This window comes from Herpailurus yagouaroundi, unplaced genomic scaffold, assembly GCF_014898765.1.
Source record: "Herpailurus yagouaroundi ecotype Mexico unplaced genomic scaffold, PumYag 164, whole genome shotgun sequence".
Lineage (NCBI taxonomy): Eukaryota > Metazoa > Chordata > Mammalia > Carnivora > Felidae > Herpailurus > Herpailurus yagouaroundi.
Window position 1 is genome coordinate 9,477,660 of NW_024412405.1, and position 23,906 is coordinate 9,501,565.

At 40.9% G+C, this 23,906-nt stretch overlaps 2 protein-coding genes across 4 annotated transcripts in view; both read left to right on the top strand.

The window, feature by feature from the left end:
• Positions 1-8,282: 8,282 nt before the first annotated feature.
• TEX30 (testis expressed 30) lies at positions 8,283-15,107 on the top strand. 3 transcript variants are annotated; one of them, XM_040487110.1, is made up of 7 exons: positions 8,283-8,411; positions 9,128-9,430; positions 11,734-11,807; positions 12,277-12,507; positions 13,276-13,327; positions 13,835-14,040; positions 14,647-15,107. In XM_040487110.1, the coding sequence occupies exons 3-7, from the start codon at positions 11,793-11,795 to the stop codon at positions 14,818-14,820; spliced, it is 678 nt and encodes a 225-aa protein (XP_040343044.1). In that variant the 5' UTR covers positions 8,283-8,411; positions 9,128-9,430; positions 11,734-11,792; the 3' UTR covers positions 14,821-15,107. The 3 variants fall into 3 exon arrangements, with proteins under 3 accessions (XP_040343044.1, XP_040343045.1, XP_040343046.1); XM_040487111.1 differs by having other exon boundaries at positions 8,289-8,411; positions 8,918-9,430; XM_040487112.1 differs by lacking the exon at positions 9,128-9,430 and having other exon boundaries at positions 8,297-8,411.
• Positions 15,108-19,732: 4,625 nt separating this feature from the next.
• The window catches only part of LRTM3 (leucine rich repeat transmembrane protein 3), a 29,650-nt gene continuing 25,476 nt past the window's right edge, over positions 19,733-23,906 (top strand). The window contains exons 1-3 of the mRNA XM_040486973.1: positions 19,733-20,230; positions 20,358-20,391; positions 20,495-20,534. Of these exons, the coding sequence (XP_040342907.1) occupies positions 20,003-20,230; positions 20,358-20,391; positions 20,495-20,534 (302 nt within the window). The 5' untranslated portion in view covers positions 19,733-20,002. The remainder of the gene's footprint in view (positions 20,231-20,357; positions 20,392-20,494; positions 20,535-23,906) is intronic.

Below are 23,906 nucleotides of genomic sequence, written 5' to 3' on the forward strand. Positions count from 1 at the left end.
GCAGAGACTTCAGTTCTTTGGCGCATGCTCATCGCAAAGCTCGCAAAAAAATAAGTCCCTGGAATGGAGAGGGGAAGGAGAACCTGGACGTGTCTAAGGGTGTGGGACTCCATTGTTGGGGGAGGGTTGGTAGGTATTTGCAATACGTTGTAAACCTATTGTTAACTAGACAGCACAGCTTTCATTTGGTATTTCTGAAAATGAATCATCTCATTTCTCATACTTAAGAGACAGCCAGTACAACCAGGACACTCAGACCCTCCTCTGCCCCCCTGAAAGCAAGAAATGAATTTCCCATGCGAGTGATACCCTCCCTGTACAAGGAGGTAATGAGTCATCCTTATCACCAGAAATGGGAAACTTAGAGCTGAGAAAGTTGTGTAAACAATCCTTGTTACTTTTTACTAACTTACTTCCACACCCAAATTCTGTTTAGAATTCCCTACTAATTGAATCTCCCAAAGTTTTCTTTGTCCTGTCAGTTCTTCACAGATTTATTGTCTCTTTGTCTAAAAAGTAGACAAACTGGCTGCCTCAGTCACTTCTTCAGGTCTCAATTTCATAATTGAGCCTCTGTGCGTATGTAATAAAGTTTGGGGTTTTTTTTCCTCCTGTTGATCTGCCTTATGTAAATTTAATTTTTAGGCCACCTAGAAGATCCTGAAAGACAGTTTCTCCTTCGCTTCAATCTGTTAAATTAGTCAGTTGAGTTCTTATTGTTTACAACATAAAACTGAGGAGCTAAGATGGCAGAGTAGTAGGAAGAGCCTAGGCTTGCCTTTTTCCTTGAACACAGCTAGATAAATACCTCATCGTTCTGAACAACCAAGAAATCAACCTGAGGACTGAAATAACAAACTGCACAACTACAAGGAGAGAAGAAGCCACATCGTGGAAGGTAGGAGGTATGGAGATGTTGTTTGGGGGAGAAGTGGATTGAAGAGGCTGCAGAGGGGAGGGAGCCCTGTTCATGGAGAGAGGTGGGAGAGAGAGAGAGAGAGAGAGAGAGGGGAGCGCACAGGAGATTGCACAAGGAAAACACTTCCCCAAAGCCATTGACTGGGAAAATGAGAGGGGCTGGTTTTTGTGAGATTCTACAACCAGCAGGGCTCAAAGACTAGAGTTTTAGAGGTCTATGGTGTGGCCGGCATGGAGCCTGGAGGGCACTGCAGTGCTCCTGTGGAGAAGGAGGGCAGATAGCCTCGTAGTGGACAGCCTGATCTGAGGGTTCCCTGGGATGCACTGGGAGAGATGGTCCCCTCTTCTGAGAGTGCATCTGGGAGAGGAAGCATCGGCTCTCCGGGAACAAAAGAGCCAGTGGGCACCATTTCGCTCCCCCACCCCTCAGGATAGGTGCAGAGACATCTGCTGAGGACAGCTAACCTGGACACTGGCTCTTTGCTGCACTTTACTCCAAACTCCATGCCCCTGTGCTTTGGTGGAAACTGCCCTTCTGGGATAAGCCTGCACCAGCATCAGAGTGGTGAGATCCTCCCGCAGAGGACCAGCATAGGTCCGCACCACATCGGGTCCCTAAAACTTGGAGTTTTAAAACTCAGCCAGCCTGCCTGGGATAGAACACAGGTGCACTGCATTACTGTGTGGGCAGAGGGCCCAGACACAGACAGGGTGGAAACAGGGATGTGAGGGACACCTGAGACACACAAATGGAGGTTGTTCCCTCTTCTGGAAGGGCCTCCCAGGCAGTGATGGTCACAAACTCCCCTTTCTGAGGTGTGGAAGGGGGCTGGTGCCATTTCTCTCCCCCACCCTTCAGCATAAACTAACTTCAGTAAGCAGCACAATTGCCAATACTGGCGGCCTAAACTGCTTACACCAAACCCTGTCCCCTTGCATTCTGCAGGTGCTGCTTTTCTCTGGTAAGTGTGCCTGAGAACCAGTGCAACAGGCCCCTGCCTCAGAAGACCAGCACAAACACCTCCACATGCACCACATTTACTGACCATAGAGTTCTGCAAAGCTTCAGCTTTAGTGGAAACAGCATCAGGTTTCTTTTAACAAGCAGACCAGAGCACACCTAGTTGAAACTTGCCACACTCTGGCCAAGGTCCTAAAACACTCCCCACTTCAGGCAAGGAGAAGCTCTGCGGAGGACTGACCTGAGGGAAAGAGCAGCCAAAACACAGCAGCAGAGTGTACACAGCATACACCAGAGACACTTCCTGGAGTGCCAGGCCCCGGGGAATATATGACCTCTTCTTTATAAAGCCATTACTCTCAGGAACAGGAAACATAAACAGGCTTTCCTAACACAAAGAAGAAGACAGAGACCTAGACAAAATGCCAAGATGGAGAAATTCATCCCAGACAAGAAAAGGCCACATCCAGGGATCTAATTGAAACAGATATAAGTATATGCCTGATCCAGAATTAAAAGCAGTAATCATAAGGATACTAGCTGGGCTTGAGAAAAGCAAAGAAGACATTAGGGAGTCCCTTACTGCAGACTTCTGAGATGTAAAAACTAGGCAGGCCAAGATGAAAAATGCAACAACCAAGATTTGAAACTGACTGGTGTAATGACCACAAGGATGGAAATAGCAGAGGAATGAATAAGTGATGTAGAAGATAAAATTATGGAAAATAATGAAGCTGAAAAGAACAGGGAAAGAAAAATATTAGATCATGAATGTAGACCCAGGGTACTCAGTAACTCCATACATTCATACCATAGGAGCCCCAGAAGAGGAAGAGATGGAAAAGGGGGCAGAAGGTTTACTTGAGGAAATTATAGCTGAAAACCTCTCTAATCTGGGAAAGGAAACAGACATGCAAATCCGGTAGGCACAGAGAACTCCCATCAAAATCAACGAAAGTGGGCCAACACTAGGACATATTGTAGTTAAATTTGCAAAATATAAAAATAAAGAAAAATCCTAAAGAACCAAGACAAAAGTAGTCCTTAACTTACAAGGGAAGACAAATACGGTTAGTAGCAGATATCTCCACAGAAACTTGGCAGGCAAGAAGGGAGTGGCATGATATGTTTAATGTGCTGAATCAGAAAAATATACAGCCAAGCATACACTATCCGGTAAATCTATTCTTCAGAAAGAGAGATAAAGGGTTTCCCAGACAAACAAAAACTAAAGGAGTCCATGACCACTAAACCAGCCCTGCAAGAAATATTAAAGGGGACTCTTTGAGTGGGAAAGGAAGACCAAAAGTTACAAAGACTAGAAAGGAATAGAGAATATCTGCAGAAACAATGACAAACCAAGTAATAAAATGGCACCAAATACATATCTATCAATAATTACTCTGAATGTAAATGGACTAAATACTCCAATCAAAAGCCATAGGGTGCCAGAATGGATTAAAAAAAAAATCTATATGCTGCCTATAGGACACTCAGTTTAGACCTAAAGACACCTGCAGATTGAAAGTGAGGGGATGGAGAACAATCTTTCATGCAAATGGATGTCAAAAGAAAACCAGAGTAGCCATACTTATATCACACAAACTAGATTTTAAACCAAAGACTATACGAAGAGATGAAGAAAGGAACTATATCATAATAAAAGGGTCTATCCAACAAAAAGATCTAACAACTGTAAATATTTATGCCCTCAACGTGAAAGCCCCCAAATATATAAAACAATTAAGAACAAACATAAAGGAACTCATTGATAATACAACAATAGTAGAGGACTTTAACACCCCACTTACATCAATGGACAGATCATCTAAGCAGAAAATCAACAAGGAAACAATGGCTTTGAATGGCATACTGGAACAGATGTACTTAACAGATATATTCAGAACATTTCATCCTCAAGCAGCAGAGTACACATTCTTTTTGAACGCACATGGGACATTCTCCAGAACAGATCACATACCAGGTCACAACTCAGGCCTCAACAAGTACAAAAAGACTGAGATCCTGCCATGCATATTTTCTGATGACAACACTATGAAATGTGAAGTCAACCACAAGAAAAAAGTTGGAAAGACCAGAAATACATGGAGGTTAAAGAACATCCTACTAAAGAACGAATGGGTCAATGAGGAAATTAAAGAAGAAATTAAAAAAACACATGGAAACAAAAGGAAATGAAAACACAACAGTCCAAAACCTTTGTGATGCAGCAAAAGCAATCATAATAGGGAAGTATGTAGCAATACAGGCCTACATCAAGAAGCAATAAAAGTCTTGGGGGTGCCTGGGTGACTCAGTCAGTTAAGTGTTCAACTCACGATTTTGACTCAGGTCATGATCTCACCGTTCATGAGTTTGAGCCCCAAATTGAGCTCTACATTTATAGTGTAGAGTCTGATTCAGATTCTCTCTCTTCCTCTCTCTCTCTGCCCCTCCCCTGCTCTCTCTCTCTCTGAAAAAATAAATTAAAAAAAAAAAAGAAAAATCTTAAATATACACCCTAACCTTTCACCTAATGAAGCTAGAAAAAGAACAACAAACGAATCCTAAAGCCAGCAGAAGAAGGGAAATAATAAAGATTAGAGCAGAAATAAATGATATGGAAACAACAACAGCAAGAAAAAAACAGCAGAACAGATCAATGAAATAAGGAGCTGGTTCTTGGAAAGAATAAATTGATAAACCCTTAGCCAGACTTATCAAAAGAAAAGAGAAAAAAACGCAAATAAATAAAATCATGAATGAGAAAGGAGAGATCACAGTCACCACTGCAGAAATACAAACACTTATAAGGAGACTATTATGAAAAATTATATGCCAACAATTGGGCAATCTAGAAGACATGGATAAATTCCTAGAAATATATAAGCTACCAGAACTGGAACAGGAAGAAATAGAACACTTGAATAGACAGTTAACAAGCAAAGAAATTGAATCAGCAATCAAAAATATCCCAACAAACAAAAGTCCAGGGCCAGATGGCTTCACAGAGGAATTCTACCAAACATTTAAAGAAGAGTTAATACCTATTCTTCTCCAACTGTTCCAAAATATATATATAGAAGGGAAACTTTCAAATTCATCCTACAAGGCCAGCATTACCTTGATTGCAAAACCAAAGACCCAACCAAAAATGAGAATTACAGGTTAATATCCCTGATGAACATGGGCGCAAAAATTTTCAACAAAATACTAGCAAATTGAATCCAACACTACATTAAAAGAATTACTCACCACAATAAAGTGGGATTCATTCCTGGGATTTAAAGTGGTTCAATATTTGCAAATCAATCAACGTGTATATGATATTAATAAAAGAAAGGATAAGAACCATACAATCCTCTCAACAGATGCAGATAAAGCATTTGACAAAGTACAGCATCCATTCATAATAAAAATCCTCAACAAAGTAAGGATAGAGGGAACACACCTCAACCTCATAAAGGCCATATATGAAAGACCCACAGCTAATATCATCTTCAATGAGAAAAAACTGAGAGCTTTTCCTCTATGGTCAGGAACAAGACAGGGATGTCTACTCTCACCACTGTTTTTTCAACGTTTATTTATTTTTGGGACAGAGAGAGACAGAGCATGAACGGGGGAGGGGCAGAGAGAGAGGGAGACACAGAATCGGAAACAGGCTCCAGGCTCTGAGCCATCAGCCCAGAGTCTGACGCGGGGCTCGAACTCACGGACCGCGAGATCGTGACCTGGCTGAAGTCGGACGCTTAACCGACTGCGCCACCCAGGCGCCCCTCACCACTGTTTTTTAACATAGTAGTGGAAGTCCTAGCCTCAGCAATCAGACAACAAAAAGAAATAAAAGGCATCCATAGTGGCAAGGAAGAAGTCAAACTTTCACTATTTGCAGACTACTATGTAGAAAACCCAAAAGACTCCACCAAAAAAATTGCTATAACTGATACACGAATTCAGTAAAGTCACAGGATACAAAATCAATATACAGAAATGGTTGCATTTCCAAACATCAATAATCAAGCAGCAGAAAGAGAAATCAAGGAATAGATCCCATTTACAATTGCACCCCCCCCCCAAGAAAAAGGTAGGAATAAACCTAACCAAAGAGGTAAAAGATATGAACTCTGAAAACTATAGAACACTTCTGAAAGAAATAGAAGAGGACAAAAAGAAATGGAAAAGCATTCCAGGCTCATGGGATTGAAAGAACAAATATTATTAAAATGTCTATAATACCCAAGGCAATCTGCACATTTAATGCAATCCCTGTCAAAGTACCACCAGAATTTTTCACAGATCCAGAATAAGCTATCCTAAAATTTGTATGGAACCACAAAGACCCTGGATAGCCAAAACAAACTTGAAAAAGAAAAGCAAAGCTGGAGGCTTCCCAATCCTAGACTTCAAGTTATATTACAAAGTCATAGTTATCAAGACACTATGGTACTGTCACAAAAGGATACACAGAGCAATGGAACAGGATAGAAAACCCAGAAATGGTCAACTAATATTCGACAAAGCAGGAAAGGATATACAATGGAAAAATGACAGTCTCTTCAATAAGTGGTGTTGGAAAAAATGGACAGCAACATGGAAAAGAATGAAACTGGACTACTTTCCTACACCACACACAAAATAAACTCAAAATGGATGAAAGATCTAAATGTGAGACGGGAAACCATCAAAATCCTAGAGAGTACAGGCAGCAACCTCTCTGACTTTGGTTGTACCAATTTTGTACTAGGCACGTCTCCAGAGGCAAGGGAAACAAAAGCAAATATGAATTAGTGGGACTTCATCAAGATAAAAAGCTTTTGCACAGCAAAAGAAACAATCAGCAAAACTAAAAGACAACCTTTGGAATGGGAGAAAATATTTACAAATGACATTTCGGATAAAGGGTTAGTATCCAAAGCTAATCAAACACAACACCCAAAAAATAAATAATCCAGTTAAGAAATGGGCAAAAGACACAGACAGACATTTTTCCAGAGAAGACAGACATACAGACGTCTAACAGACACAGAAAAAGATGCCCAACATCACTCATTATCAGGGAAATACAAATCAAAACTACAATGAGATATCACCTCACACCTGTGAGAATTGCTAAAATTAACAACACAGAAAACAGCAGGTGTTGGCAAGGATATGGAAAAAGGGGAGCCCTCTTGCACTGTTGGTGAAAATACAAACTGATGCAGCCACTCTGGAAAATAGCATGGAGGTGCCGCAGAAAGTTAAAAATAGAACTACCCTTTGATCCAGCAATTGCACTACTAGGTATTTACCCAAAGGATACAAAGATACTGATTCAAAGGGATACATGCACCATGATGTTTATAGCATCATTATGAACAATAGCCAAATTATGGAAATATCCCAAATGTCCATCCACTGATGAATGGATAAAGAAGAAGTGGTATGTGTATATACAATGGAATATTACTCAGCCATAAAAAAAATGAAATGTTGACAGTTGCAGTGTGTGGATGGAGCTAGAGAATATTATGCTAAGCGAAATAAGTCAGGACAGAGAAAGACAAATACCATATGGTTTCACTCATTTCTGGAATTTAAGAACAGATAAACATAGGGGGAAAGAGAGAGGCAAACCATAAAACACACTCTTAATTACAGTGCACAAACGGAGCGTTGCTGAAGAGGAAGCGGATGGGAGATGATCTAATGGGTGATGCTCATTAAGGAGGGCACTTGTTATGAATACTGGGTGTTAAGTGCAAGTTATGAATCACTAAATTCTATTTCCGAAACTAATACTACAATATATGTTAGCTAACTGGAATTTAAATAAAAACTTGAAACAAAAAATATGTGTAAACAATATAAAACCTTAGTGGTCATTGTAAGGCTTTGGCTTTAGTTATGAGACAGATGGGAAGCCTCTGGAAGGTTTGGAGAAGGTGTTTACATTTCAACAGGGTCTAGTTGGTTGCTGAATTGTTCAAGTAGCAAAGAGGTGGAAGTAAAGGTGGAAACAAGAGACCATTTAGTAGACTCTTTCTGTAATCCAGGCAGAGTTGATAGGCGTGGGGGGTGGGGGTTCCGACCAGTTTGGCAGAAGTATGAGCAGTGGTTGGATTTTGTATATATTTGCAAATAGAGTCAACAGCATTGGCCGATTGTTTGGTGTGAGAAAATGAATAATCAGACTTGACTCCACGTTCATTGACCTGTGCCACTGTTGAAATGGAGCGGCTGGGACACGGGGAACGGTCCAGCGTGGAGGGAGTCATTGGGTGAGGCAGGGACTGAAAGTCACTCACCACCCACCACCAGCTTGTTAGCGAGCAACCCCCGCCCCAGTCACCCGGAAGCGGCTGGAAAACTCCCGCTCCCGGCGTGCCCTACGCGCCCGCCCGCGCGCCCGGGGGGCGGGGTCTGCGCGCGCGTGCGTCGATGCGAAACGGGCTGGCGGGTGCGGCGAGGCGGTCGCTTCGAGCGTGGTAGTTTGTTCCGTGAAGGGAGTGCGGACGGCTAGGCGGTCTCGGCCACCTTCCCGGGCCCGGTAAGTGCGGCGGTAGCGGTTGGCGTCGCTGGGTGGGGGACGGCCTCCAGAGGAAGGTGCTGGCGCGCCTGGCGGCCCCGTCTGAAACATTAGGGCTCGCGGCCGGCGCCCCTCGACGGCTGCTGGTCGCCTCCGTGAGGCGTTGGGTGTAAGTGCGGTGCCCGCGGGCCCGACCGCCGGGGTTTCGCCCTCCTGGCCGCTGGTGAGGCCGCAGTGAGGGGACGGCTCGGGCGGGGAGAGCCGAAGCGGCCGGAGCTGTGAGGGGGTCGCGCCGCGCCCCGGGGGCGGGGGGCGGCCACCGCGCACCCCGCGCACGCGCGCCAGTTGAGTGCACGAGAGGGTTCTCACAGGTGCCTTGGAACCCTAAATTCTTGGCGGGGAGGTGGGGGGTCGCTCCGAATTTCTGCCCTGGTCCCGCGTGCTGTCTGGTGTGCACCCACCCGGCCAGGTCATCGGCCTCCGGAAGACTTGAACTCTTCACGTGTTTGCTCGCCCGTGACCTCCAGCGCACCGCTGTGGACACACTGGACGATGCCCGCGCAGTTTTTCGGTTGGAAGTTGGGGTGGTCGTGGCGTGTCGGTCCTTGAGCACGAGACGTGATCGCCTCTTGCGCCCCCGGTATTCGTGGTCGTCGTACAAGTCCCTCCGGAATGCTCGCGAAGTACGGAGACTGCAGATTCGTCCTCAGGGTATCCCTGTGGCTCTCCTTTTACAGTTGAAGACCTTGGGGCAGAGCCAGACTGCTGCCCTGCCCTGTCCGAATGCGAAACCAGAGGTCTTAACCCAGACTGCGGAGACCGGGTTGCACCGTATCCCGGAACAGTTTCGTTGGTAACCGAAGTAGCCGGTGGAGAACAAGGGCACCAGCTGTGAGGAGTGGACTGTGCATCCGGAAACCTGGCAGGCCGTAGAGTTTCTCCGAAAGAACCCAAACATCCAGGTGGTTTCGGGAGAGTAGAGCATTCTAGGCCAAGAAAGTGGATTGAATACTGGCTCCTGGAATCTCACTAAAATTACGGTAAAGGGTTTTTTTTTTTTTTAGAAGACTTAAATTCAAATGATGGAGAGAATGGGAAAGGAAACGATAGCAGTAAAGTAGTGGGGTCCGGAAAGCAAAGGTTCTTAGCAAACAGCGTAATTTTAAACCTGCAGCAAGGAACAGTGTGGAACAATTGAATACAAAACACACAAACTGGCAGCTGCCAGCGAAGGAAGTGGTGTTGGGGGTGCACCTAGGTGAAATCTGTTGCAGAGGTAATTAGATGTGCGCATCTCCTTCCCGGTTTCACAGTGTTGGGTGACTGCCTTCTCCCACTAGAAGGCGGGAGGCTCTTGGGAGAACAGAGGACGGAGCTTTGAACCAGGGGACCTCAGGCACAGTTAACTAAGGGGCTGTGTTTTTGAAGGCAGGGACGCTGAAGCCTGAAGTCCTTTATTCTCCTCCTCCCCCCACGGAAACCCCAGGATTTTTGTAGCCAGACCGATTCCCCTCAGGCTCAAGTCAGAAAACTTGTCTGCACACATAACACACACGTGTGGAAAGATAGTTAAGCGGGTCACAGTGGGGGCGCCTGGGAGGCTCAGTCAGTTAAGCACCTGACTCTTGATTTCGCCGCAGGTCCTGACCTCATGGGGTCAGGGGGTGATCGAGCCCTCCCATCAGGCTGTATGCTGAGCATGGAGCCTGCTTGCGATTCTCTCCTCCTCTCTCTGCCCCCTCCCCCCCACCCCTGCAAAAAAACCTTAAAAAAAAATAAGTTGGTCACAGTGGTTACTTCTGGGAAAGGAAACTCCATGGCTGGAGGAAAAGAATCTGATGAGGGTTAACTATTTACATGTTTGTCCTTTAAAAATTTTGTAACATATGCAGATATTACCCATTCAGAAATCGAATGTATTCCTTAAAAAATATAATTGCAAGTGAACATACCCTTTGATACAGCAGTTCCTCTCCCACAAAGTTATTACAATTGGTCTACACACGTGAGAAAATAAGGTGCATACCATTCATTGCAGTATTTTAGCAAAAGATTAGAATCAGTGTCAGTGATGGTTGGTGAAATACAACATGCACAACCTTCCCTTGGGATATTCTGCAGCCATAAAACACAATGAAAGAAGCTCATTGTATAGAGAAAAGAGTAAACAAAAGATGTATGTTAGGTGGTGGGGGATTCAGAAAAATATGAGTTTATTAAAAAAGGTGTGTGTGTGTATATATGTATAAAATATCTGGAAAGATACAGAAGAAGCAGGCAATATTGGTTGACTTTGGAGAAGGGATCTGGGTAGCAAGGCAAAAATGGAATGAGGGACACTTCACTGTATATTTTTGGTACCTTTTGAACTTTGAACTCTGTTATTATCTCTATTCCATGAATGAATGAATGAATAAATGTTAACAGGAAAAAATAGATGGATAATGGAGATCTTGGTGTTGGTTATACCTTGAATAATACGAGATCTCTTCCATATGAAGGAATGCTGTGTAACAGTCCCCAGATCTCAGTGGCCTAACATTTCATGCTCTTGGGTTCTTCAGGCCAGTATTTTTGGTTCTTCAGTGGCTTAGATCTTGGCTGGATGAGGCTGGACTCCAGACTTTACTTTCGGGTTCATATCTGCTGCAGCGTGTTATCTTTCTTCTGGAACCCAGGCTGAAAAAGCAAAAATACCTGGAACATGCTTTTCTCATGACTGGGGATGGGAGTTCAAGGGGGCTTCTGGGAATTTGCTATGTGCCAGCTCAGAAGTGGCACATTACAACTTTCGCATATATTTCATTAGTTAATGTAGTGTCTCATAGTCAAGGCCCAAATCAGTAGGGTGAAGATGTATGTACAGTACATATTGGGACGCTCTGCAAAGTCACCTGACAAAAGGTGTGGATACATACTTCTCTTGCAGGGTAGGAAGAAGAACTGAATGATGATAAGGAAATAAGTTAATGGAAAGATACTGTGAAATTAAGTTAAAGATAGTTGGTTGAAAATAAAGATGCTTAGGGAAAAAATATGCATATATGCCAAGATACAACATTCTACTTTGGTATGAATTTTGTTAAGATTTCCATGTCAAGGTATCATATTGGCTTTTCTTATATAACATCTGCCATTCCCACACCTGGCCCTGTAACCAGTTCTGGGTGCCCATGGTTTTAGGAACCTTGGAAGTAATTGAGTAATGCATATGTAAAGGCACCAGTTCTTAGAGAAGTAGTTCTAAATGTGTTTATTTCAGCTGCTGAATGTGTTCATTCATACTTCTTATGTCATGTCCATGTCTGCCAACCCACCGTTCACAACAGAATCTTCTTTTCAGGGAGATGTCCTTTGCTTCTCAGATGTAATGCACTTTAAGTTTGTTACTCAACAGTGAAAATGAATCATACAGAGGTAATACATATTTTCATATGTTCTTCATCTTCAGGGTTCCTTTTTTTTTTTTTTTTTTTAAGTCATGTGGCTCCAGAGTAATTTTCTTATTTTCAATTTGTACTGTGGTAGACAGTAACATTAGTGGTTAAGAGTAAGGACTTTTGGAGCAAACTACCTGAGTTTGAATCCTAGCTAGTAGCTATGTAACCTGGGCAGATTACTTAACCTGCTGTGCCTCCGTTTTCTCATCTATAAAATGGAGGTGATAATAGTACCTTATAGAATTATTAGGAAGGTTAAATAAGTTAATACATATAAAGCACTTACAGTACTTGACAATAAGTACTTAAATATTAGCTATTGTTAATAGTGCTTTTTATTTAGAGGCCATGTGAATCATGGGTCTCACAAAACAAACATATAGTTGTTCAGTTGTCTGAATAGGCAAGGAAGTAATTTTTGATCCCTTTATTCTCTTGAATTCCAGGTTAAATTAAAAATACCTTTTGGAAATAAATTACTAGATGCTGTTTGTTTGGTACCTAACAAGAGCTTAACATATGGAATAATTCTTACACATGGAGCGTCAGGAGATATGAATCTTCCTCATTTGATGTCACTGGCATCCCATCTTGCATCTCATGGGTTTTTTTGCCTGAGATTTACCTGTAAAGGCCTTAATATTGTACATAGAATTAAGGCATATAAATCAGTTTTGGTAAGAAAATTTCTTTATATTTACTTGTAACAATTCTGTTGTAAAATTCTTAATACATTTAAGACAAATTCTATTTATTTTAAAAAACTTTTAATGAATATTCTTAGAAACTCAACAGTACCTGAAAGCTGTATAATGGATTTCTCTTTTTTGCTGTCAGTTTCCATGGAGATGAATGCTCACATCATAAATATCCTATGGTACTGCCAAGGGAAGCTATTTGTGATATAATAATTTTCTTACTGGAATGACATAACTTCAGATTATATAGTTCTGAATATTTGCCTACCATACTATGAATGTACAAATAAATATAGCACAGTTTGAAACTAAAATCCCTGGATAAAACAAAGTTGAAATTTTTTTAATCCAGATTATTTCAAACTTGATAGATTTTTCAGGGCTTTAAATTAGACGTTAGTGTTATTAAATTCTGTATCAGTTGGAAGCTTTTACTGGCTTCTTTTTTTAATGTAATTCTTAAAAATATTTAAGTACCTGAATCTTGAAGTTTTTAGACTGGTGAAGTGATTTTTTTTTTTTTCCCTCACTTATTTGCCTGTATTACCCAGGATATGATTTGATAGTGACAGCATGATTGGAAATGCAAAGAACTGGTTACCTCTTTCAAGAAGACTCCCTTAAGATTTTATGGTTGTCTTTACAAAGATTTTCATACATTTCAGTAATGATGGGAAATATATGTTGGTTTTCCAGTCGAATATTTTATAGGAGAAGAATTGATAATTTTTTGGTTGGTTTTTCTAGAATTACCTAAAGACCTTAGGAGAATACAAATTGACAGGTGTTTTCCTTGGCGGTAAGTTATAATACTTGCTTTTAAATTTACTAATATTAATATAGGAACAGGTAATCAAGAATTAAAATTAATTGATGACAGGAAGCTAATTTAAGGATTTTTTGTTTTGTTTTGGTAAGTCACTTTCTTGTATAATATCAAGGTACTTTATATGTTTAAAGTAGATTTAAACATCATAGATATGTATTGTAACCCAAAGATCTCTCCTTTTATTTATATCTCTGAGTCACCCTCTATAAAATGATTCCTTCACAAGGATCTTTAAGTATTCTTCAGAAAAATAATTGCTTTTTTTTTTTTTTTTGACTTAGGATCATTTTTAGCTCTATGTAAGGAAGCTATAGATGTCCATTATGGGTATCACAGCTTGTTAATTGCCACCTTTTGGAGTTAAGTGATGCAGTTATGATGGATGAACAGTAAATGAAATCTAATTTGCCATATTATCACCACTTCTTTATATGAATGTTTATATATCAAACTGAACTTAATTTTAATTGATTTTAGGTCGTTCAATGGGCTCAAGAGCAGCTGCTTCTGTAATGTGCCATATTGAGCCAGATGATGCTGATGCTTTTGTTCGAGGTCTCATTTGTATTTCTTACCCACTGCACCATCCAAAGCAGCAACATAAACTTAGAGATGAAGATCTCTATCGTATAAAAGATCCTGTATTGTTTGTGTCAGGTTCAGCAGATGAAATGTGTGAAAAGGTGATTTACAACTTGATGTTTGTGTAAATGAGAGAGTGAATGAAAGACAATTATCTTGGAAACAAGATCTTACCTGCAGCTTTCAGTCTCTTTAAAAGGTGCTGATTGGACTAATGCTAGTTTTGTGACTTAGTTACCTGTTGCTTTGGAGAACCGAGAAATATAAGCATACTGACAGAATTCATCTGCCTGGAAAGAGTTGCTAAATGGTTTGACTCTTATTTGGGAATGAAAGATTAATATCTGAATCTTGTGTTTTGGGGATTACTAGACTATACATTTGTCTTTATCATTTCAACATTAAAGCAGCCTCTTCAATTATAAAATTGACTCTTGAGAAAAAGTTAATAACTTGTACATGTTACTATATATTGCCAATAATGAGTACTTGATCTGTTTGTGGTATTGCTGTAACTGAGACGTAGACTGCCACTTCTGTGGACATTTCTTTGCATATTCCATTGCCTCGAAAGTTGTCTGTAGAGTAAGTATTTAATATTTAGTGAACGGATGCCAGTATAGGCGGTGCAGGAAAGAGAGAGAGAATCCTTATTAAACACTAAAAGAGCATTATTAGTCTAGTATCTTCTTCTTTTTTTCCTTTAGAACTTGTTGGAGAAAGTGGCACAGAAAATGCAAGCTCCCAATAAAATCCACTGGATTGAGAAGGCAAACCATTCCATGGCAGTGAAAGGACGTTCAACAAATGATGTTTTCAAAGAAATAAATACACAGATTTTGTTTTGGATCCAGGAAATCACTGAAATGGACAAGAAATAATTGTATTTAGCTAAAAGCCATGTTATTTTGGATACAAATAGAGTTCATTTGATAAAGAACAGCATACCTCTTGCATTATGAGATATTTCAGATGAATTTAATGTTCCCCCATTTTTAAAACATGTTTTAATTGTGAAATTAATGTTCTCTACAAAATATCTTTTGAAAGCACTGTTATAGTTGTATAAAGATGATGTACAAATACTGAAGGTGGTCTACATATAATTTATTTTCATTAATATAGTTAAGTTTTGAAAAAAATTAAACATTTGAATTTTGTTACACTAGAACTTTTGTCTTATTTTCTGTGCAACTGAGAAAGTAGTCTAATGTTGCAGAGCAGTGTCTTTAAAAAAGGAAAATAAGCATTACATTACTGTGCTGAGTGTGGTCAGTTTTATAGAATGTATACACTCATTCACCTAATCTTTTAAGTCTCAGTTAAGGGATAGGAGGGAAGATACATTTTCAAATATGGGGACCCTGAACATTGTTTTTGGAAAGAAGTAACAACTTTCATTCAAGAAAGGTTTACCGGGAGCACCTGGGTGGTTTAGTCGGTTAAGCGTCTGATTTCAGCTCAGGTCATGATCTTGTAGTTTGTGAGTTTGAGCCCTGCATCGGGCTCTGTGCTGGCAGCTCGGAGCCTGGAGCCTGCTTCAGAGTCTGTGTCTCCCTCTCTACCCCTCCTCCACCCACGCTCTCTCTCCCCCTCAAAAATAAATAAACATTAAAAAAGTAAATGTTTACTGAAGGCCTGTTACAGGCAAAGCTTGATTGGGTTTGCAAAGATGAGTAAATACTTAGAGCTTAACTATAACAGAGGAACTTGATGTCTCGACCTCTCCGAATAAGAGGAGAATGAAATAAGGACTAACGTCTGTGCTGAAATCTAGGCAGACTTAGGGCACTTCATTTTGTTTTAGGAAGTTCAGTCAATACCTGGACTGGACTTGGAATGGTGTTGAGTTATATATTAAAAACACAGTGTCCGTGTTTCCTACGACGGGCACAAAATGTGATGGGGCTGATGATGTGTAAGTTTGTAGTGAAGGGTGTTTTTCTATAGTAAGATACTGACTCTTTTTTTCCTGGCCTCTCTACTGCTCTAATGTTAGGCCCTTCAGACAGCCTCAAGGTGGATTGGACAGCTTGCTGACTTTTGAGGTCCCTCATTCTCTGGTGGGGTCCATGGATTTTAATTATTTGTTAATTTTTCTCAATAGTGCATAAAGAACAGAAACCTGGGTAACAGTGTCCAAATCGTTTATATTAGTGAAATTACGTACCACTATGAAATCAAAATGTCAGTGTCACTCAGGATATGATAGTTACTTTTTGACTAAATTTCTTAAACGAGACTTAAAAAAAAATTTTTTTTAACATTTATTATTGAAAGAGAGTGAGAGAGCATGAGGATGGGAGGAGGGGCAGAGAGAGGAGGAGACACAGAATCCAAAGCAGGCTCCAGGCTCTGAGCTGTCAGCACAGAGCCCGACGCGGGGCTTGAACTCACAAACTGCAAGATCATGACCTGAGCCAAAGTCAAACACTCAACCAACCAATTGAACCACCTAAGCACCCCTGACAAGGCTTAAATTGTAAAAAATAGTACATAGTACATAATCATTGCTTAACATTTGAAACTTTAAAACACTACTGATATCAAGGTATTATAAACACATAAAACACATCCAGAGCTGACAAATATAATTATGGTCTACAAACAAATACAAATCAATTGGAAATATTAATATTAAAAGTCAGAAATAAAACTAATGGGAAAATAAAAAGGAAAACTTACTATAGAGCAGACCATAACATAAAAAGGACAGTGAAAAGGTTAAAAGGTTACTAACCAGGCTATGTAGTCATATTTGTTGGCAAATTAAACTATAGGGATAATATAGGTGACCAAAGATACTACATCAAACATAGAGATGGCGTAGATGGTCTTTTAAAGTTGATTTTTCCGAGAGTTACTTGTAAGAAACTTCCTGATTGGTGAAATAGCTTGTCATTTGAGAGCTGTGTACCAGGGCAGGGCTGGGGAGTGTACAGCTCCCAGAGAGATGAATGGTATGTCTAGGGCTGGAATGAACATTTGTGAAAAGGGCCCAGCTGCTCCTCACAGATTTGCCATGTCTTGCAGGGAAAAGTTTGAGATTATGGTTAAAGAGCTGTCCTGGCACCGCCTCTGGTGGGCACCCTCAATAGCACGACCACTACCTAGACCAGTAGTTCTCCACCAGGAGTGATCTGGCCCCCTAAGGGACGTTGGCAACGTCGGGGAACTTTTGGTGGTTATGGCTGGGGTGGCAGTACTACTGGCATCCGATAGGCGGAGGAAAGGGATGCGGCCAGCAGTCTAATGTGCATGGCAGCCAGCCGTAACAAAGCAGGATCTGATCCACAATGTCCGTGGTTTCCAGGTGGAGAACCTGGGGGTTATCTTGAAATCCTTTCTCCCTCACCATTAGCTTTTCTACCCCCTTCCAGATCCATTTGTTCCTTATAAGTACGTTGCCAGATCATGAGTTTTCAGTGTCTGATTCTGTCATCTCTCTTGTTTATGCTGCCATTCCTCTTAATCCAGGCCTTCACCAGTTCTCATCTGTATAACAGCAGTCACCTAACTGATTTTCCTATTTTGTGGTCTCCTTGCTTCAACAAACCAATTGACACACTCAAGTCAAAAACTATGTTGATGAATCTCCAAAAGTGACTACTAAGGTTGAAGTCCTTGGTTCAAAGTTCTTCACAATAGGCCCTATCAACATTGTAGCCTGATTTCCCCCATACTATGAACCTGGACAACACTGCACAGCCCTGCACAGCACTCCGGTTAATCTGGACAACACAAAGTTTTGGAACAAGGCTTTCTGCCTCGTCTTCCTGAAACTTTCTTGTTGGTCCTCACCTGTTATCAAATCCTCCTCATCCTTTAACATGCTTATATTCTCTTTCCCCCTTCACAGCTTTTTTTTGAATTACTCCAACCAAGTAGCCCTCCTTGGAACTCAAGTAGTATCTTCCTCTCTGTTCACGTGCTGCCTTTTCAGTAAATTATTGGCATATTTGCACATCACAAATACCCCATGTCAGGGAATGATTTTCACTGATCTTTGTATCCATAGAGCCCTTTTTAGTTGTTCAGTGCCTTACATATTCATTATTGAATATTTGTTGTAATTGAACTAAGATATTTTTAAAGGGAGAATTTCTAACCACTATGAGCAGTCCCTGGTTTTATATTGCTGTTTTATACACCTATTATTGGGATTTTTTCCTGATACATAAAAAAGGAAAAGCCTAGGGGCACCTGGGTGGCTCAGTCGATTAAGTGTCCACTTCAGCTCAGGTCATGATCTCACGGTTTGTGGGTTCAAGCCCCGCGTCAGGCTCTGTGTTGGCAGCTTGGAGCCTGGAGCCTGCTTCAGATTCTGTGTCTCCCTCTCTCTCTCTGCTCCTCCCCTGCTCGTGCTCTGTCTCTCTCTCTCTCTCTAAAATAGATAATGTAAAAAAAAATTTTTTTTAAAAAGGAAAAGCTTAGTTTCACAATGTCCAAAGAGTGTGAAGAATGTGACCTTGGTACATATAATAGATATTTTAAAACTTAAACAGAATTTTTTGGAGTGTTCTCTTGTGTCTATATTTCTATTAGTGATGGAATTTCTCTGGTGTTCATTATTTTATTTTTTTATTGTCTTCATAATTTTAAGAAATAAATCCAGTTTAGCACTTTACTTTTTATGCAGTTTACTTGAGATTAACACAGGAAGAGGTTTCTGGTGTAAAGGACATCAGTGTCTACACTCAGAATTAGGTGACTTTTTTTTTTTTTAAGTTTATTTTGGAGAGCAAGTGTGTGAGTAGGGGAAGGGGCAGAGAGAGAGGGAGAGAGAGAATCCCAAGCAGGTTCTGTGTCATCAGTGCAGAGCCCGACACAGGGCTCGAATTCACGAACCCTGAGATCATGACCTGAGCTGAAACCAAGAGTCGGAAGCTTAACTGACTGAACCACCCAGGCGCCCCTAGTAGGCAAGCCCATAGGAACAAACATGACAGAGCTCTAAAGGAGGATATTCTTTACCTCTTGCACATTCCCCATCAGCATGAGCGGTTCCTTGTCAGTTCTTACAGAGCTAGTCTGAGGCATACCAATCAGGGATTCAGTGCCATAAAGCTCTGCAAGGTCTCAGGAACTATAAAGTGTTAAGACATTGAGTACTGTTTACAGTAGTTCACATTAAATGAGTTAGAGAATGCCTGCTGTCAGGCAAGAGAAATTGAGTCTGCCTTCTAGACTTTGAGAGAAAGTGAGCAGTAGTTAAACCTGGCTCTTAAATACATGCGAATTCTGACATCAGGAAGCCTCACAAGGAGCCGTTCTTTGGAATCACTAGAGATAGGGCAAAAAGGGAATTCACCACCAGACGATTCCAGAATGTACCTTTGGTTTTCAGCATGTAACAGTACATTGTTGAGGAACATTGCTAACAGGCCCCTCTGGCAAAAAGAAGTATAAAATGAGATGTTCTATCTTAAGAAAACAAAATCAGGCAGGCCCATAAGAGACAGACAATAATATCTCACCCAGTGACAGTGAGACATACTAAAAAATGATTTGGTATCTGTCTGAAACTCAAACTGCAGCATTTCCTTTAGTTTTTTTGTTCTGTTTTTTACTAACTCAACAGTACATTCATATTTTCCTAACCACAAGCACAAAATGCAGTATTCCTGGTGGTACTAGAAAATGGCTATGTCTAATTCAAGTTTGTTCTGCATTTTTTGAATTACAGGGTAGTAATCAAATGTACGAAGGGATTGTTTATAGAATTATATTTTCTTTTTGTGAAATTAATAAAGGATTATTTACAATTTTTAAATTTAAAAAACTACTAAAGCACCAAACATGTCTCACTAGTGAGCTTTCACTATTGCTAAGGTAAGTTGATATGAGCTCAGTTGAATACCCACTATGACACGTGCTGTGCGTAGGCCCAGACCCATCACTGCTGCTGCACTTGATCAAGACACTGAGCAGCACTGGACATTTTTTTCTGGCAGAGCATTGCATGGGGTTATGAGATGGGCATACCACCTTTTTGTGTTTTGGAGCATCCAAAATTGAAGACTTCAGAATGAGACCTCAACCTATTTCACATTTTACATAAAAATGTCAACGGAATTTTATTTCTTTAAAAGAGCAGAGCAGAATAGACTGGAAGATAATACATTTTTGCCATTGTGGGAACTTGTAGAGTCCTGGACTCAAAATGACTGGATGGCAATCTTTTTTATAATTTTCCTAGGAATTATTTTTGAGATAATACTCGTAAAGATTTATACATCCTTTCATAAGAAAGCTGTACTTCCAGAAAAAGGTAGTTCAGGGGCCCAGGAGGTAAGAACAAATGGTTGATTTCTTTCTCCCCTGTTCTTCAAAATCACACATGAGAATAAATTATAAATTTAACTTTGATATTTGGGTTACTCCTTTAACATTTATCTTATTGTCTCCCTTGAAATAGAAGGAAGACTGTTGCCTGAAAAGCATGAAATTTGGTAAATATTATATCATTTCATATTTTAATATAAAACTTGTTCAACCGGAGTTGCTTCTATTGGTGTCCTGACTTTTTTTTTTTTACTTCCCACTTATCTCTAGATAACTGGTCAATTCGTTCATCTTCACCTTCGGAAGAAAGGTAAGTGATACATTGTGAAATTAAATGAAACAGGTTGGGTTTGTTCTATTCAAAATTGCATTTACATCTGAATTACAGAAAAGCGTTTTCCCATGTGTAAAAAAGACCACAGCTCTTCGAAGTCATAATTCAGTCGAACATTGATTTTAATGGTTGCTCTGTTCCAAGCTGTGTTAATGACTTTTCATGTGCTATTAAAATTAACCTTCCAAGGAGGTGTATTATTACTGCTTATACAAATGAGGAAAAAGAACGTTTACAGAGGTTTAGTAACTTGCTTCCCTATCCAATGTCTTTCCCCACACACACAAAGAAGCAGTAACACCAGTTCTGATCATTCAATTGAAAAAAATATCATTTAGCACCTACCGCAAGCCAAGAAACCCTAAGCTGGGTTCTGCAAAAGTGACACTCTGTTTATACAATCCCAAAGCATCCCAAAGGATGCTAGGGATTAAATATGACAGCACTAGTCTTAACTGCTATTAATATTTGAATTGCTCTTATCAAAACCCATTCAACAATTATTAGATATATAGTCTACAATGAACATTGTGTTTGATACTGGGTTACAAACAATGAGACAGTGTCTGTTCTCCACAAGCTCACTTTTTTTCCTTTTAATGTTTTTTAATGTTTATTTTTGAGGGAGAGAGACAGAGCATGAGTGGGGGAAGGGCAGAGAGAGGGAGGCAGAGAATCTGAAGCAGGCTCCAGGCTCTGAGCTGTCAGCACAGAGCGCAACATGGGGCTCAAACTCATTAACCTCAAGATCATGACCTAAGCCTAAGTCGGACGCTTAACTGACTGAGCCACCCATTCACCCCAAGAAGCTTACTTTCTTGTGGAGGAGACATATACATAAAGGATAATTGCATTGCAGTATGGTAGCATGATGATAGATACATTAAGAGAATACTGAGGAGATACTTAAGCCAGCAGGTGTGTTGGGGATGGCTTCATGAAGAAGGTTATGCTGGAGCTGAATTTTATTTATTTATTTTTGTAAAGTTTATTTATTTATGTTGAGAGAGAGAGAGAGAGAGAGAGAGAGGCAGGGGCAGAGAGAGGGAGAGAGAATCCCAAGCAGGCTCTGCATTGTTAGTGCAGAGCCTGATGCGGGGCTTGAAGTCACAAACCACAAGATCATGACCTGAGCTGAAGCTGGTACTTTAGCCAACTCAGCCATCGAGGCACCCCTGGAGCTGAATTTTAAAGAATAAATAAAAATCAATCAAAAAAAAGGCAGCAGGGTGTGCCTGGGTGATTTCTGCTCAGGTTATGATCTCACAGTTCATGGGATCAAGCCCTGTGTTGGGCTCTGTGCTGACAGCATGGAGCCTGCTTGGGATTCTCTCTCTCTCTCTCTCTCTCTCTCTCTCTCTCTGCATCTCTCTCTCTCTGCATCTCTCTCTCTCCTTTGGAATAAATAAATTAATTTAAAAAAAGACAGCCATTTAGGAGGGTAAGGAGGGTATTCCAGGACATGAGTAGACGGAAGGAAATAAGAAACAGCAGGGCTTGTGCAATCAATTATGATTATTACAGGGAAAAGATATGGCTCCTATGGTGGTGGGCAGCATATTGTAGTGAAAAAACACACATTTTGAATTTTAAAAAGTCTGGGTTTAGATCATAGTTCCTCCTCTTAATGATACTATGATCTTGGTTTAAACTCACTGATACTCCATTTCCTTACTTTTCAAATAGCAGTTAGAAGAATTGCCCTTAGAATGATATGTGTAACAAAGCAAAAATACTTTGCCCTGGTACCAGAATTATTTTGGGGAGACAGAGCTATGTTTAGGAGAGCATCTTTGGGGCGCCTGGGTGGCGCAGTCGGTTGAGCCTCCGACTTCAGCCAGGTCACGATCTCGCGGTCCGTGAGTTCGAGCCCCGCATCGGGCTCTGGGCTGATGGCTCAGAGCCTGGGGCCTGTTTCCGATTCTGTGTCTCCCTCTCTCTCTGCCCCTCCCCCGTTCATGCTCTGTCTCTCTCTGTCCCAAAAATAAATAAACGTTGAAAAAAAATTTTTTTTAAAAAAAGGAGAGCATCTTTAATTATTCTGAAGGGAAACTGCTTGAATATTGGTAGAAGCCCATGCATAACACTGGTCAAAGTGCATCGCATCAGAGACTGAGTGAATTCTGTCTTGCTTATGAGATGGGAGAGAAGAGAAGGGTGGAGGGGTGAGCATAGAGGAAGGAGGAGCAGGGGGAAAGAGGTGAGGCTCAGGACTGAATGGCATAATGGACATTGAAGGATGAGACCAGCACTCAGTATCTGAGATCAGGGAGAGCCCTGCCGGCGTAGTCTCGCTTATCTTACATTGATCAGGTTTTGGGGGATGGTTTGTTTCGAGATTGACCACAGCCTCAGAAGTGTGTTCCTGGGAGAGTTTGCCACCATTATATGACTTTCAAAGCTAGGAGCTGTCACCAACGGGTTATTTTAGAAGTGTATCTCCTAAAGGGAATTATGATTGATAAAAGGATTTAAAAACAGATTTCGTATTTATTTGTTACTATGACTAGAGGACTGTCCTAGGACTACAGTCCATTGAGTGACTTAATGGATTTACAACTATGGATATTTACTTGTTATCATGGCTATAGACCTGTTAGTCTTTTCCTAGGAGTGTGGGGATTTCTTTTTAAAACTTTGAAGGCCAATTGAGATTGCTGGGGAGAGGCCAAAGGGCATTTCAAAAGTGGAGAGACATGTCTAATGTTTAAGTGGGTGCTATTTGTGTTGCTGTAACCAACTTCCCTCCATTTCTGCCTTCAATTCTGAGCCACATTTATGGGTGGTTTGTGTATGTGGATTTCTGTCCCCCACCCCCACTTACTAAACTAAAAGAAAGGGTTCGATTGTATGTCTGGGTCAGCTTGTTGTGGATGAGGGTTAATAATCAGAAACCTACAGGCTGTGAGTGGTCACTTAGCAAATGTTTACCGAGTTCCAACTATGTGCCAGGCATTGCTGTTGGCCCCTGAGATCTATTACTGAATACAAAAGCAATGATTCTTGCCTTACGTTTTATTTTTTAGAGTTTATTTTATTTTATTTTTTAAAGTTTACTTATTTTTGAGAGAGAGAGTGAGCACACACAGGAGGGGCAGAGAGAGAGAGAGAGAGAGAGAAGGAGTGAGAGAGAATCCCAAGTAGGCTCCACATGCAGGTCTTCAACTAAGGAACCGTGAGATCAGGACCTGAGCAGAAATCATAAATCGGATGCTTAACTGACTTAGCCACCCAGGCGCCCCTGTTCTGTCTTACATGTTAAAAAAAAAAAAATTTTTTTTTTAAGTTTATTCATTTATCTTGAGGGAGACAGAGACAGCATGAATAGGGGAGGGGCAGAGAGAGATA

Excerpts from the sequence above, each read along its gene's own strand:
- TEX30 (XM_040487110.1), top strand. Across the intron at positions 12,508-13,275 it reads AGGCATATAAATCAGTTTTG|AATTACCTAAAGACCTTAGG; the intron begins GTAAGAAAATTT and ends TGGTTTTTCTAG. Across the intron at positions 14,041-14,646 it reads CAGATGAAATGTGTGAAAAG|AACTTGTTGGAGAAAGTGGC; the intron begins GTGATTTACAAC and ends TTTTTCCTTTAG.